At 34.6% G+C, this 15,926-nt stretch overlaps 1 protein-coding gene across 2 annotated transcripts in view; it reads right to left on the bottom strand.

Annotated features, from left to right (window-relative positions):
- Positions 1-15,926, bottom strand: part of LOC111517234 (glutamate receptor ionotropic, kainate 2) — a 66,744-nt gene that overhangs the window by 30,022 nt on the left and 20,796 nt on the right. For both annotated transcript variants that reach the window (XR_012466813.1, XM_074180224.1), the window contains exons 7-9: positions 12,875-13,089; positions 9,974-10,187; positions 6,541-6,625 (exon numbers count right to left, since the gene is read on the bottom strand). Coding sequence is in view for 1 of the 2 variants with exons in the window: in XM_074180224.1 (XP_074036325.1) it covers positions 6,541-6,625; positions 9,974-10,187; positions 12,875-13,089 (514 nt within the window). In the remaining variant the exon portion in view is untranslated. The remainder of the gene's footprint in view (positions 1-6,540; positions 6,626-9,973; positions 10,188-12,874; positions 13,090-15,926) is intronic.

Below are 15,926 nucleotides of genomic sequence, written 5' to 3'. Positions count from 1 at the left end.
GACTTTGTATGGCCTCTGACTCCGCATCGGTAGCAATCGAATTAAAATGGTCTGGATTCTAGGTTTTTCTTCGCTCCACTTTTGATAAAGAAGAATGCACTTTGTAGTTCATCACTACTATGTCTATTGTTTACCTTGTTTTTTTCGTTTACTAAATCCAATGTTAATTTATCTTCAGATAATGTCTCTAACGTAACATAATCAATTAATGCGTAATAACCTGAACTTCTTTCAATTTTTGACCTGCCGATTTCAAATGTCTTACAATCTCAATAAAATGTTCTTAAATGCCTTTCATACTTTCGTTTTCCTCTAATTTTAGCAATGAAAGCTACTTTTTTAAATAATTCTACTGGCAAGTCCTTTCTTTTGACATGAAGTTTCTTGTGCTTCCTACATTTCTTTCGCAGATTTCTTATCTTTAACGAATTCCAAATGCGAATTAGCTAAGCACTTCACAATAATATTCTGGCATTTGATGTCCTTTTTCTTCCACTTGGAGTCTTCCGGCAAGGGAACTACTTCATTAATCACTTCTTCAACTTCACGTTTACTAAACAGTAATTCCATTCGAAATTTCCAATGGTCGGAATCTGTACCATCGAACTCACGAATTCCCAACTTATCATCTGGACCCATAACCGTTTGAAATTAATTACTTTCCTCAGTTAAAGAAAATTAAATGTTTTTTTTGACAAAACTATTTTTCTTTTTTTTCAATACAATAGCAACTATACAGGGTGTCCCTGGACTTCCTCTTTTCCTCTCGGGAATGTATAGATGGGGTCAAAATATCACCAGTACTTCATATAACTTTTTTTCCTAAAATCCTTCGTTACCAAGTAACGGGCCCTCGAAGTTACAAAATGAAAAATGTTTTTCTTTGATAACTTTTCAAGTGAATATTCAAAATCATCCAAATTTTGGTAATTGACTAAACAAATGAATTCCTTCGATGAGCTTTCATGCAGGAGTCAGTTGTTTTGCTACAAAGTCAGGAACGGACTACCCCCAATGGTCCACACCCAAAAATTTTGAAATGACAGATTTTTTTAAAAATTTTTTCAAATTAAGGTTACTTGGACAATTTTATGAATAAAAGTACTCGTGTGGAAAGTCGATCGGAGCAACGAGTCTTGATAAAAATGTAGTTTCACTCGACGACATCAAACCCGCTCGTCCACCATTATTTGAAATGAATAATTATCAAAGCAGAAATAATAATGATAACGTTAATTCAACAACATTTATCCTGAGATGTCTACCATTATTCGAAAATATTAGTTTTTAAGGAAAATGGAAATGATAGGTAAAATGTTCATAACGAATTTTTCTAATGCAAACACGTTTAACTAACGAAACTCAAGAGCCTCAAGAGCAAACAGAAATGAAAAATCCGCTACAGAAACTGCTCGATATGACCACCTTCTCTCTCTATACATTTTCTTAGTCTGCGAAGACACCCTCTCTGTACTTGAAATAGCATTCCAGGGTCGTTTCGTATGGCTTCACAATGTAATGTTATTCTATTCAACAATGCATCTCTTGTGTGAATAGGTGTAGCGTAAACAAGGCTTTTTAGATGCCCCCACAGAAAGAAATCCAATGGAATTAAATCCGGAGACCGCGATGGCCATGAATATGGCCCACCTCTACCAATCCATCTATTGTGGAAAATATGGTTCAGATGGTCACGCACAATCAAACTAAAATGAGGAGGAGCGCCATCATGCATAAACCACATATCTCTTCGGGTTTGCAATGGAACATGTTCCAAAAGTCCATTCAAATCGTTCTGAATGAACTCCAAATAACGTTCTCCATTCAATCGGTCCTGTAGAACGAATGGTCCTATAAGATGGTTTCCTATGATACCAGCCCAAACATTCACGTTGAATTTCCGTTGGTGTTTGGTTTGCAATATCCCATGGGGATATTCGGCCCATATATAGAGATTATGAGAGTTGATAACTCCATCTCTACTGAAACCTGCCTCATCAGTGAATAAAACTCGATTAATAAAAGTCATATCCTCTCTTTGCCTATCCATGAACCAATTGGCATATTCCAGTCATGCTGGAAAATCTTGAGGTGTCATGGCATGTACCTTCTGGATGTGAAATGGGTGGAGCAGTTGTTCCCTAATTATTCTATGAATAGTGGACTTGGATGTATGGAACTGTTCTGATAGATTTCTGATGCTCATTGAAGGATCATCAGCGACGGCTTCCAAAATATTTTCCTCCAATACAACGGTACGTACAGTCCTAGGAGCGCCCTCACCACCTCGTTTTGGCAAAACTGTACCTACAATAATATCGAAATAAAACAACGTGTTCAAATTGATTATCAATTATTACATACCTGTCTCCCTCAAGCTGCGATCGACACGCTCGAATGTTTCTCTTGACGGTACCGTTCGATTGGGAAAATGCTCGGAATACAGACGACGAGCTTCTGCAGCATTACAAAATGCTCGTCCATAAAATACATGCATATCTGCATATTCATTGAATGTAAACTGTTCGGCCATATCAAAAAAATTCAAAATATCCTATAGAAAATTAACAATACAATGATAGTCATATGACAACGCACCACTCAACAAAACAAAATCGCATTCCAGTTTCTCATTTTTTATCAAAACTTTCTAAAAGGTTTTTTTGTCAACATCTGTGAAAGAAATGGAACATAATTATTCCCTGGATATTTTTCACCTGATCATGTGCAGCCGTTTTTGTAGTTCATTCGTTTGCTTTTTATTAGTATAGTAAATATTTTTTCCCCATGTGCGTTTTTTCAGCTAAATTTAGATTCGTGTTGAAGAATTTCTCCCATAAAATTATAATTATCAGTGAAACTCCTCAACAGTTTAGCTGTGAAGAAGAATTTGAAACATTCGAATGTTGAGTTTCATGAGATTCAGATAACTGATCAACACGAAACGTGATTATTCCACACGTATTATGTACATACAAAATATGGAATAAAATTCGATATTTCATAGTAGAGTATCTGCTATCACAGTTGTGACTTAAACTTCCATATAGGTACTGTACTTTTTGTTTACGACTTCATTTCAGCATACTTTGTATTATTCCTGTTATAAATGTTGTTGAATTAACGTTATCATTATTATTTCTGCTTTGATAATTATTCATTTCAAATAATGGTGGACGAGCGGGTTTGATGTCGTCGAGTGAAACTACTTTTTTATCAAGACTCGTTGCTCCGATCGACTTTCCACACGAGTACTTTTATTCATAAAATTGTCCAAGTAACCTTAATTTGTTAAAAAATATTGAAAAATATCTGTCATTTCAAAGTTTTGGGGTGTGGACCATCGGGGGTAGTCCGTTCCTGACTTTGTAGTAAAACAACTGACTCCTGCATGAAAGCTCATCGACGGAATTCATTTGTTTAGTCAATTACCAAAATTTGGATGATTTTGAATATTCACTTGAAAAGTTATCAAAGAAAAACATTTTTCATTTTGTAACTTCGAGGGCCCGTAACTTGGTTACAGAGACTTTTAGGAAAAAAAGTTATATGAAGTACTGGTGATATTTTGACCCCATCTATACATTCCCGAGAGGAAAAGAGGAAGTCCAGGGACACCCTGTATACAACTAAATAAAATAAAATTATATGTCAACTAAACTGAATGATGTTCTCATATTCATTTCTCAACATGGACGAACATAAGTTTTCTACAGTTTTATGGAACTTGAATATGATAGATGGGAGAACATTTCGCGGATGAGGTAGATCAGTGTGAATTTCATTAGTTCGGACTTCCATTGTCTGATATTAAATAAAATGATTTGAAATCCCTGAAAGAACTAAAAAGAATAATTAAAAATTAAAGCACAAGAATAAAACGAATAGCTGAAAAAACAATTAAATTAAGCAAAAAAACCTGAAATGAAATAATAGTAAAATAAAACTACAAGTGAAAATGGATCAAATTGAACAAAAAATTAAAATAAAATTAGAAATGTTAAGAGATTCCGAACCAAGTTACTTCACGACGTTTCGATTGTTAGTATCCACAATAGTCTTCAGGTGATTACTGGACTGATTCCTCCGTGAGCTATTTATAGGCCATTTGAGTACTTTCACCTATCTCTGCTTTCCTTTTTCCGCTTCACTGGTTTAGTGGGAGATGACCGTTTGGTGGGAGTTGGCCTTTTTTTGCTTGATTATGGGTTTCCATATGTTGTGTATCTCTACGCTAGCTTGGCTGAATTCTTAGTTGGATAACATGTATGTGGCTTCTTTGAATTTCCTCCTAAACCAATGTTCCTCTTTGTGTATGATCTCAGCTTGGGATCATTTGATGTTATGTTGATGGGTCCAAACATGCTCTGCTATTCCTGATTTGCTGGTTTGCTTGTTCTTTGTTCTTTGTTCTTTCTTCTTTTTAGTTCTTTCAGGGATTTCAAATCATTTTATATAATATCAGACAGTGGAAGTCCGAACTAATGAAATTCATCATGAAACATTGTCAATTACCTTCAAACAAACGTAGATCAGTGTGTTGGCGTGTTTGCATGTGGATATAATATGTTCGAACTAAGTCAGGTCAGTATTAATAGTCATTCCCAAGTCTACATGTGAGTACACGTAACGATTGACCGTTTATTGCGTACGTGTGGAGTGAATTGTTAATTTCTTGATGGAGTACGTCACATTTATCGACGTTAAGAGATAAAAGCCGTTCCTCACACCACTGACTAATCGAGTTGAAGTCTTCTTGAAAAAATTGATGTTCAACTAAGGCATTTCCATACAGTTCAGTATCATCGGCATGAAACGACTTGCAGGACGTTATATGAAGATCAAGATCACTTTCATAAGCAACGAAGAGAACAGACCCCTGGGAAACTACACTTGTGACTTGTCTCTCCGAAGGAAAAGAGTGGCCCACTTTGACCGTGAAAGTTCTATCTGTCATGTAATTTTCAATCCATAGGTTCATTCGACCCCGAATACCAAGTGTGTCAAGTTTGTGCGTTGGCCTCCTCACTGGGACCCTGTTAGAAGCAAAGTCAGCATAAACAATATCTGTCGATATTTTTGTGACGTAGACTGTCGTCCAATCGATCGTGCACTGTCGAAGATTGCTGGTGGTGGATTACCATTTAACGAAACCACGCTGTTCCAATCATTGATTCCACTTACGGCCTGATGACTTCGACAATTGCGGAACTAACCAAACATCACATCCATGCTCAATCCCTAAAGAGATGGAATGAAATCAAAGGATGCAATCTTGCCAGGATCACCCTTGGCGACCCTAGGAAGCTAGCGCCGGAAAAATATCTGGCGATGACCAGGAAAAATCTACGCTTAATAGTAGGATTTCTGACTAGCCACTGTCAACTAAGGAAACACCTCCATAATATGGGGCTAGTGGACTCACCTCTATGCAGGATGTGTGAACAGGAAGATGAGACTGTCAGGCGAGTCTTGGCCTACACCTGCCGATATAAAGGAGATGTCTTCAAGTAACCTGTCCACCTTCCTGGAAAGGGCAGGATGGACGATGACCCAGGAGGACAACTCTTCGGGAGGATGTACTATGGGTCACATGTGGCCTAAGTGCTGTGGGCTCACACTCACCCTCCCTACTTTACAGATACAGATATTGATTCCATTACTTTAGAAGTTACAGATAGAAGACCAATGGGCCTGTAGTTAATTGGATTGAGACTGTCTCTTTTGAAAAGAGCGGTGACAGACGCCTTCTCCCAAGCCCGTGGGATTTGAGATTGTGCGGAAGAGACTGACGTGATTGTTGACAACGGAGAGCAGAGAGTTTCGGCAAATTTCTTGAGAAAAATGAGGTCTATTTCATCCAAACCAGGAAATGTATTCAATTTGATGTTCAATAAATGCTCTTTAGTTTTTTCCGATGTAAACGTCACGTGGTCCAGATTATCACGCAGTCGTTCCGCTATGATTGCCGGTAATTGATCATCTCGCGGCTCATTTGTGAAGGAGCTTGTGGAAGAGTCGGCCAAAATTTCAACTGATTAGATGTTTGTAGAACACAAGGAACCATCAGGTTTTCGTAGGAGCGGAATGCTTACTCTGGTGTTCAGGTTAGATCGTATAAACTTTTACAGTTTTTAATTGTTTTCAGAGTTTGCAATAGATTCTTCAAGACGTGAAGATTGCAGTGTTGATATCAGGTGTTCTGAGAAATTTCGATGAGTTTGGTAATCATCTGGGGCTTTTGGTCTTTTGTAACTCTCCCAAAATCTTTTTTGTGATATATGAGTGACATTATTTCGGTTGCCTCACTAGCCGTGTTGTGAGGCTGTGTTGTGAGGAAATTGTTCAATCCTAGCGATCCTGATCAGGATAATGAGATAAACTCATGAAATTATTGTATTTTCAGAGTTTAAAATACATCTATCCGATGAAGTTCGTCAAAATCGAGTTCGAAGAAGTCGATTACAAACAAACATACAAGTGAAGCTGATAAAGGCGTGTTAAAAAGTGCAGGTTAGTGTTGTTTATGAGATTTTATACCTAGTGTCATGAAAGGCATACTGAAATCCACAACTTCTCTTCTTTCTGGAGTTATGGTCAAGTCACAAACGGCAAGATGCGCTCTCTGCAAACAAGAAAATGGAGTGTAAAGTAAAAAAAAAACATTGTTTCAGAATGGCTGAACACGGAGATAGTAAAGGAAAAATATTCATACTTGGCTGCACCATACTGATGACGGGCCAAAAGCCCGAAACACGTGTCTATGGTTTGCTACTTTCTTGAGTACTTTGTCCGATATTAACTTCTGTATCTATATCAAGACACTCAATAACTTTCATATATATATATATATATATATATATATATATATATATATATATATATATATATATATATATATATATATATACACAGTGTCACCATCAAAGTGCGCACCATATGGAAAACTTTTTTTTCGAAAAGTTTCGATGAAGTTTAACTTTGGCACTTGTTTGTGCTTTGAATTTAACTTAAAATGATGCGGCCAACTGCGACTCACTGACATTCAGTGTTTGTCAAATTCAACTTTTTTTTTGAAAAAAATTGAAAAAGTGCATTTCTAGATCGAATTTAACAAAAAGTTACTTGAAAAAGTTGTGTCTACGGCAATTTTATATCCATATGCCAAATTTTATGCAACTAGGATAAAGTTAACGTTTTGCTTATTTTTGACAGATATCCCCTTCATTTTAAAAAACAAGTTCGGTTAATTGTCATCAATTCATGTATACATAACAAACATCATGGAGTTTAACTTTTCTGATAAATTTTTACTCATACGGACATCTTTAGAGAGAAATTAAAAATGTGCTATAAAAATTTTAACATGACTGGTGCAAAGTTTCAATCGCTTAGTTATTTTCTTAAACAAACGTCAGTACCTTCAATTTTGAAAAAGCAGACACAACTCAAAAACTGCAATGAGTATTAATAAAATTACTAGAGTTGAAATTACATTAAAATTTCAATATTCAGTATTTACAGATTATTTATAAACACTAACTAGGGCGGTAAGGATGCTTAATCACGTTGAATACAATTTTTAAGTAGGTCTTGACAAACAAAATGCATGCTATATTAGTGTCAAGTTGTTGATTTACTTGTCAAATTTTCAACAGTAATTGTTGCAATAATGTTGTCTCTCCAGGAAAGAATAGAAATAGTTTTAATATGTAGTGAGAATACACCATACCGGCAAGTAGCTAACATTTTTGATGAACGGCATCCAGGAAAAAATGTTCACCGTACTACTCTGTCAAGGATAATGTCGAAATTCAGAGAAACAGGATCCGTAGCAAATCAATTTAAGAAAAAGCACCCTCCAAGTAAATATGATGAGGAGGCCCAACTTAACATTTATTTAAAAGTTATTGAACACGGGCAAACGAGCATAACCGATATTATGAAAAATACCGATTACAAGAGAGAAAGTGTTAGAAAAATGTTATTAGAGAATAAATTTTGGCCTTACAAGCCAAAATCATTAAAACATTGAAAGAACGAGATTTTGATGTCCGTTTGGGGTTTTCATTCTGGTTTCAAGAAGAGAGAGAAGAAAATGTAAAGTTTCCGTGTGAAATTTTATGGACAGATGAGGCAACGTTCTCTTCAAATGGAACGGTAAATTCTCAAAATTGCCAATTGTGGGCCCAAGAAAATCCCAAATTCACAGTTGAATGTGGTGATCAGTATTCCTTTAAAACTAATGTATGGTGTGGAATACTTAACTACCAAATAATTGGGCCATTTTTCTTTAGGGAAAATTTATCATCCGTCGGTTATCTCAACCTTTTAAATAATGAGGTTAGTGAAGTTTTGGATAATATGCCTTTAAATATAAAATACGACCTATGGTATCAGTTTGATGGCGCACCAATACATCACACGGTTGCTGTAAAACAGTCCCTGCAACAAATGTTCAGAGGCAAAGTTATTGGACGTATCTGGGAACATTTTTGGCCACCTAGATCACCCGACTTGACGCTTTTAGAGTTTTTCTTGTGGGGTTACCTGAAACAAAAAGTGTACCGGAGTGGACCATTTACTGACATACAACATCTGAAAAATGCCATTCGCGAGTGCTGTGCAAATATAAATCCCCGATTTATAAAAAATGCAGTTACAGGTGTCAGTAGAAGGACCATAATTTGTATTGAACGTGGAGGACGACATACTGAAATGTAGGCTATAAGTGTTTGACAACCTCATTTATATCAATAAGTAATTTTTTGAACCCATTTGTATTTTCTATAATATAATTGTTGTTTAAAATGTATAATAATAATTATAGTTCTTTCGAAATGATTTGCATTATTTTTTAGTTGCCTCTGCTTTTTCGAAATCAAAGGTTTGTTTAAGAAAATAGCCAAGTGATTGAAACTTTGCACCAGTCATGCTAAAATTTTTATAGCAAATTTTTAATTCTCTCTAAAAATGTCCGTATAAGTAAAAATGTATCAGAAAAGTTGAACTCCATGATGAGTTTGTTATGTATACATGAATTGATGACAATTAACCGAACTTGGCTAATGACCTCAGCAGTCGATGCTAGAATAATAATTAAAAAAAAATTGACCGAACTTGTTTTTTAAAATAAAGGGGATATCTGTAAAAAATAAGCAAAACGGTAACTTTATCCTAGTTTCATAAAATTTGGCATATGGATATGATAGTGTCGTAGACACAACTATTTCAAGTAACTTTTTGTTAAATTCGATCTAGAAAAGCACTTTTTCAATGTTTTTCAAAAAAAAAGTTGAATTTAACAAACACTGAACGTCAGTGGGTCGCAGTTGGCCGCATCAATTTAAGTTAAATTTAAAGCACAAACAAGTGCCGAAGTTGAACTTCATTGAAACTTTTCGAAAAAAAAGTATGTATATATATATATATATATATATATATATATATATATATATATATATATATATATATATATATATGCTAAACTGGTTTTTCCGGGTATTTGATCCGTGTATGTGATATTATCTCTAATTTCACCGACGTTTCGACAAAATCTCATTTGTCATTATCAAGGTGTGCTGTTACGTGTTCAGAAGTTTGTTGACCTTGCTCAACTCACTTCTTACTATACTGGTAAAATGGTATTCGTTACGTGTTCAGAGATAGAGTAGACCTTAAACCCTCTACTACCTACTACTTACATGTTGTTGAGTTTTACCTGAGTTCTTCTTCTTCTTAGTTGACCTCATCTCCCCGTTAAGGTATCGAATATGAATATATATATGAATATATATATATATATATATATATATACATATATATATATATATATATATATATATATATATATATATATATATATATATATATATCTATAGACATATACCATCGTGGATTTTTCAGACAGCGGAAAGCTACTTTCTTTTAAGCAATGTATAATAAATTGGGGGTATTGATTTCAAATACTCACTCTTTCTAATAGTTCTCCAACTAAACCATTCCATTTCTTGAGATCCTCGTCATAATTACCATATTTTTCAGTTATTGCAAATTCGTAATTGAATCCGATAATTTTAGCAATTCCATCTATAAGATCCATCGAGTATCCCATATATTTTCTATTTCCTACCAGTTCTTCTCCTTCATAACTTGGTTCTCTCTCCATGAGATAAGGTGGACCTATTCTATAGACAAAAACGCAAAATAACAAAACAGAATGACCGTCTGAAAGTCATAAAATATTGAGCTACTCAACCTTTTGTCAATACGAGAAGTAATTAGGCAAATAAGGCAATTACTATTATATATTTACAATGGACGAGAAATTACCATTTTAGAGTTTGTTGACGTGGTACCTTTCTACTAGTAAAACCGAAAATTAAATGAGAATATTCTAACTGAACAATGATGTTCATTGTCGTACTGACATTTTTTGTCGTTTTTGTAAACAAAAAATAACTTAACAAATCTTATCGGGTTGTTGGAATTGCCAAACGGCAGATAAAGATATCCCAAATTTCAATTTTTTGAGTTAACACATTCAAAAAATAAAAGGGGGTGTTCTGTGTATTTTATCCCCATGAGGATTATTTTCACAACGTTTCGGCAAAGTCTCATTTGCCATCTTCTGGTGATGTCTGGTTTTTTCAACCAAACTGATTAGTTCGAACTCTGTGTCTCAATTTATAGGGATGGATGTTTCCCTTTACACAATCAGTCAAAACCACCAACGAAAGTCTGACGTTAAATAATTGGTTTATTTATTTTTCCAAAGCACACTATTAAAAAACATTAATGTGTACTGTTGTACGTTAGAGACCAATACCTCAATGTATACAAATTGTAACTTTTTCTAAGGTAGGTACATACCAATTTCGAATTGACTGATCTGAGACAGTTGAAAAACTGGATCAAAAAGAAATATTACTATGTATAAAAAAAATGTTGAATATCCAAAATAAGTGATGAATTCAAAAAAACGAGCAAGAAAACCACGTCAGTTTCCGTTTGAAACAGATTATCTCGAAAACGGTTCAAAATAGAAATAGTATTATCTGAATAAAGCTAATTTAAAATTGGATGTAGAGCTCAAAAATGTTGAAATATACAGGGTATTCCATTTGAAAAAATTGAGTTCCACTCATTTTTTCATGAGATCAAAGTATCTGCATTTTTTGAAGACCCTGTATCAGGCAAATGAAAATATGACTCGGAGTGAAGATCCTCATAGTATCACTCCACTTCATTTCAAATTTGATCGTTTTAGTGCAAGAGAGTTCAAGATTATCAGCATTTATAAAAATTCATGTTTGGTAAAAAAAATATCGAAATTAATTTATATCTTCTAAACGGTAATAGATAGGTATAGAGAAATAGTTTATGAATTTGTTGACAAAGTGATAATGAATCATAATATGATATTATATACGGGGTGTTCTATTTGAAAAATCAAAGAAGCCGCTACTTTATAGTAGAAGCGACAACGCCGCTTCGTCTGAAATATTTTAGGCGTGTAGGTCATATTGATTTATGCATACTGTGAAATTTTCAGGTTGATCCGTTAAATAGTTTGTCAGAAACGGCTAATTAACGCTCATCATGAAAAGCCCTGTATAGACGGTGGACTGAAATTTGACGCTCATATCAGAAAAATGAAAAATAAAATTTATACCGGCTGTTATGCAGTGCAAAAACAGCATATCACGCTTTGGTAGAGTCTCACTTAAGGTACGGTATACCTTCTTGGGGTGTGTGTAGCCTCAATTTGCTGGAGCCTGTATTTGTATTACAGAAGAGAGCTATACGATACTTGTGCAAAGCTAAACCTCGTAACAAATGCAGGCAACTGTTTATAGATAAAAAAATGTTGACGGTTGTAACTCTTTTTATTCTGGAGACAGTGTGTTTGATTAAGAAACATCTTGTGAAACTTGAGTTTACCACCCATCACTATACAACTCATCAGAGCGTACAAAAAAATTTAAAATTACCTATTCCTTGCAACTCTCTGGTCAAGGACTCCTTATTTTACAATTGTGTGAAGATGTATAACTAACTATCTGCCGAGTTACACTAAAGAGATAAATATTGATACCAATCAGTACAGAAAAATGATTAAAGAAATTTTGAGTAGTAGACCCTATTACAGTTTGACTGAGTTCTATACCGACCATTTTTAACTTAGCATGTTTTATGTGTATGTATGTTTCAACCATTGTTTGTGGTTTTTTATTCAGTGTTTTCATACTTAGGTTTACATTATATTTTATCTATATTTTTATATTCATATAACATTTATGTATTCTTTTATATTTATTTACTAACTTTGTCAACAAGATTTTTTCTTTGGACAATAAAGTATATTATTATTATTATTATTAAATATAGTTTAAAAAACTAAAAAATTAAAAGAACATCGAACTAAAAAGTTGAAAATATTTTCTTTAAATAAGCTTAAAACAATAACGAACGAAAAATAGTAGTATTATTGTGAAAAAAGCGTGGGCGCTTTGTGCCATATTTTTGTATATCAAAATTCGTCGCTTTTTTCACAATAATAATAGTATATTTCGTTCGTTATTGCCTTAAGCTTATTTAAAAAAGTATTCTTCTTTGAGTCATTTTGAGTTCTTACATCATTTGATCGCCCCGATGTAACTCATTGAAAGTGATCATCTTTTTTCTTGAAAATATGTATGTACGAAAATATGACAAAAATAACTAATGAGTTTCAATCAGTCCTGAGAGGGAGTTGAGGTAAAATTAATTTGAATTGTGTTTTTCCCTAATAACAAATTCGCTGTGCAAAAAAGATATTTCAAGAAAAGTATCACTTTGACATAGTAATCATTTTGTTAATATTATTTCTTACCTTGATGATACTATCACTTTGATTTTCTGCAAATTCAAAATTGCCGCGTCAACTGTTGCGTTGTAACTCCTAGACACATGCAAAGTTTTATTCCCGGCAAACCAGGTAGCTAGAATTGTGTCGTCCACCATATCTACCAAATAAATATTGAATTTGATCCTGTCTCCGTTTTCATTGAAGCTAATTGGTCCCGACAGAGTAAATGATGGTTTTCTCTGAAAAATATATTATGTAAAGACACAGTATTTTCATACAGGCCGTTTCTTTTATCATGTGGTAACATCGCTATATTCTAAACCCGTGGTCGTCAAATTCCGGCCCGTGGCCAATATTTTTGCGGCCCGCGACAAAGTAAATTATTTCAATAGTCAACTACATGTCAACTACAAAATCAAAACAGATTTTGCGTTCGAATCCGGCGACGGTAACTGACGATAGTTCGTTTCTCAAACGTCGTTTCAAAATTTTTCAAATAGGAAAAATTAATGGGCTCTCATTAGCCGCATTTCTCGGGTATTAGGAGCGACTGACTTTTTTTGTAAAACTGTGATTGCACCTTATCTACATGTCTGTAGTTGATTATAACTATGATTAAAGTGTTCTCTTATAACAAAGGTAAGATTTTATAATAAAAATTAACCAGGATTTTGACTAACAATGTTTTTATTCAAACTTCCCCTTAATAGGCTCACATTGCCCTGTTCTCCCCTACGCTTTCTGAATCCACCTGTCGCCGCCATGTTGAAAATATTTGAAAAAATTTGCTTGAGGCATTTCTTGACGAACTGGAACTTCTTTGTCTCAGTGCTCATTATTTCTTCGGTACTGCCCAATGGACGGAATCATAGAAGAAGACTTCTTAGTAGTAATTACCATGAAGGGTCATAAGAAAGGTTGTGATTTTATGGAAGTTCTAAAAGAATTTGTGGGAAAACACAAAATACCTATAAAAAAGTTGATTTCAGTGTGTACTGATAGTTGTCTGTCAATGGTGGGTGCAATTAATGGTTTGATTGCTTTAATGAAGAAGGATTGACATATACCTAATTTGTTGCCTATTCATTACTTGCTGCGTCAAGACATTTTGGCATGTGAAATTTCAAAAAACAAATTGAAAGATGTAAGTATTATAAATGTTATTCGCGCCCGCTAATTTAATCATCGAAAATTCAAAGACCTTGAAGAATTGCAAGCTATAATTATAGCGATGTTATCTTACATACGGCCATCAGGTGGTTAAGCAAGTGGGCAAACGCTCTTAGAGTGCCTTCACATTAGGTCGCGCGGCTGCCGCGCGACTTCCATACTAAAAAGTGACGCGCGGTTGTTGTGCGACCTAATGTGAAGCGGCCCGGCTCTGACACCCACATTGTCCTGTGTGGCCCTTGACCAGAAAAGTGTGACGACCGCTGTTCTAAACCGTAGCACATACGAAGACGATTGAATGGAAAAGGAGGTAACTGTCATCGGGTACAATACAATGGTCGAAGTCTTGTCCTTATTGAAATTATACGGGAAAAACCAAAAATGCTGTTTTTCGTTTTTTTCAAATGGAATTGTTATTTCGGAGAATATCACAAAATGGAAAAAAGTTTTTGTTGTATTCGAAGTGTAGTATGACGATGCAATAATGAATACTCGATGAAACGTTTCGTGTCAACATGGCCACCATCAACTCTTTTTTTTTAATACGGACCTGTCTTTTTTATTAGAGATATTGAATAATCGATAAATTCACAATCCAAGGTATCAAATTTGATATTTTTTAGCGTTTCCAGCAACCACACATTTTCTTCTTTTCTTTCTGTCAAATGCACCATAGTCCCTCATTTTTTTTTTCTAATCGTCTAAACATTTGGATGTTCGGAATACGACGATTAGGAGATAGCTCAACATACATGTTCCTTGCCAAAAGACGATTTCTATTCGATTTTGCATAAATGAATATCATATCAGTCCTTTCATCATTTGAATACATCTTCGATGTATTCAACAAGTATAAAAAGTATAGCTGAGGTACCAGTCAATCTAATAATAACACTGATGATTTTCAAACAAGACTCAACCTCTAACGGAAGCAAGAAACTCTTTGGAAGGTTCGAAATAGATAAACATTTCAACCTAGCAGACCACTGTTATAATATTCATGCAGTCATTGTTCACTGTGGTTCTGGCGTTGAATGTGGTCATTATTACGCCTTGGTCAAAGAAGAAACGGACTGGTTTAAGTTTGACGATAGTCGTGTCACGAAGTGTTCTGGCGATGCATTGAATTTATTGGGGCCTCTGGAGACACCCTACATTTTGTTTTAATAATAATAATAATAATAATACCTTTATTTCCAACAGGTTAACACCCAATCACAGGAAATACAGAACAATGCAATTAAAACTATTTCTTAGAGATAATATAATGAAAAGTTACATAGGCATAAAAATTAGTACTAATATAAAATTAATTAATAACAAATGAAATTCAAGAGAAAGCAGAAACTTATAAATGGAATTTATACACATACATACGGCATATTGACTATGAACGACAAACCCGTAGCCCTTGCTGATCTCAGAGTAAGACCGTATTCCTCCGATAACATTCCAATATACTATTTAGTGAGTCATGGTGAATGTCGCACTGCAAGCTCATTCCATTCACTAAACCACACATATGGAATATTGGTGATCCAATAAGTAGATTGGTTCTTGGTGTAGGAGTGTAAAACGTAATTTCTTTACGTGACTGAAGACGAGGTACTCTAAAGAAAATTTGAGCTAGAATGTCTGGACAATCAATTTTGTTGTGCAAGACTTTAAAGAGGAATGTAATTGCCGACATATCTGTTCAGTTTGTCAGAAACGGACCTGTCTTTTTTATTAGAGATATTGAATAATCGATAAATTCACAATCCAAGGTATCACATTTGATATTTTTCAGCGTTTCCAGTAACCACACATTTTCTTCTTTTCTTTCTGTCAAATGCACCATAGTCCCTCAATTTTTTTCTAATCGTCTACACATTTGGATGTTCGGAATACGACGATTCGGAGATAG

This window comes from Leptinotarsa decemlineata, unplaced genomic scaffold (genome assembly GCF_025532065.1).
Source record: "Leptinotarsa decemlineata unplaced genomic scaffold, Ldec_3_MD MMD2_tig00026294_RagTag_RagTag, whole genome shotgun sequence".
NCBI lineage: Eukaryota > Metazoa > Arthropoda > Insecta > Coleoptera > Chrysomelidae > Leptinotarsa > Leptinotarsa decemlineata.
This window is presented reverse-complemented; position numbering and strand designations above follow the sequence as displayed.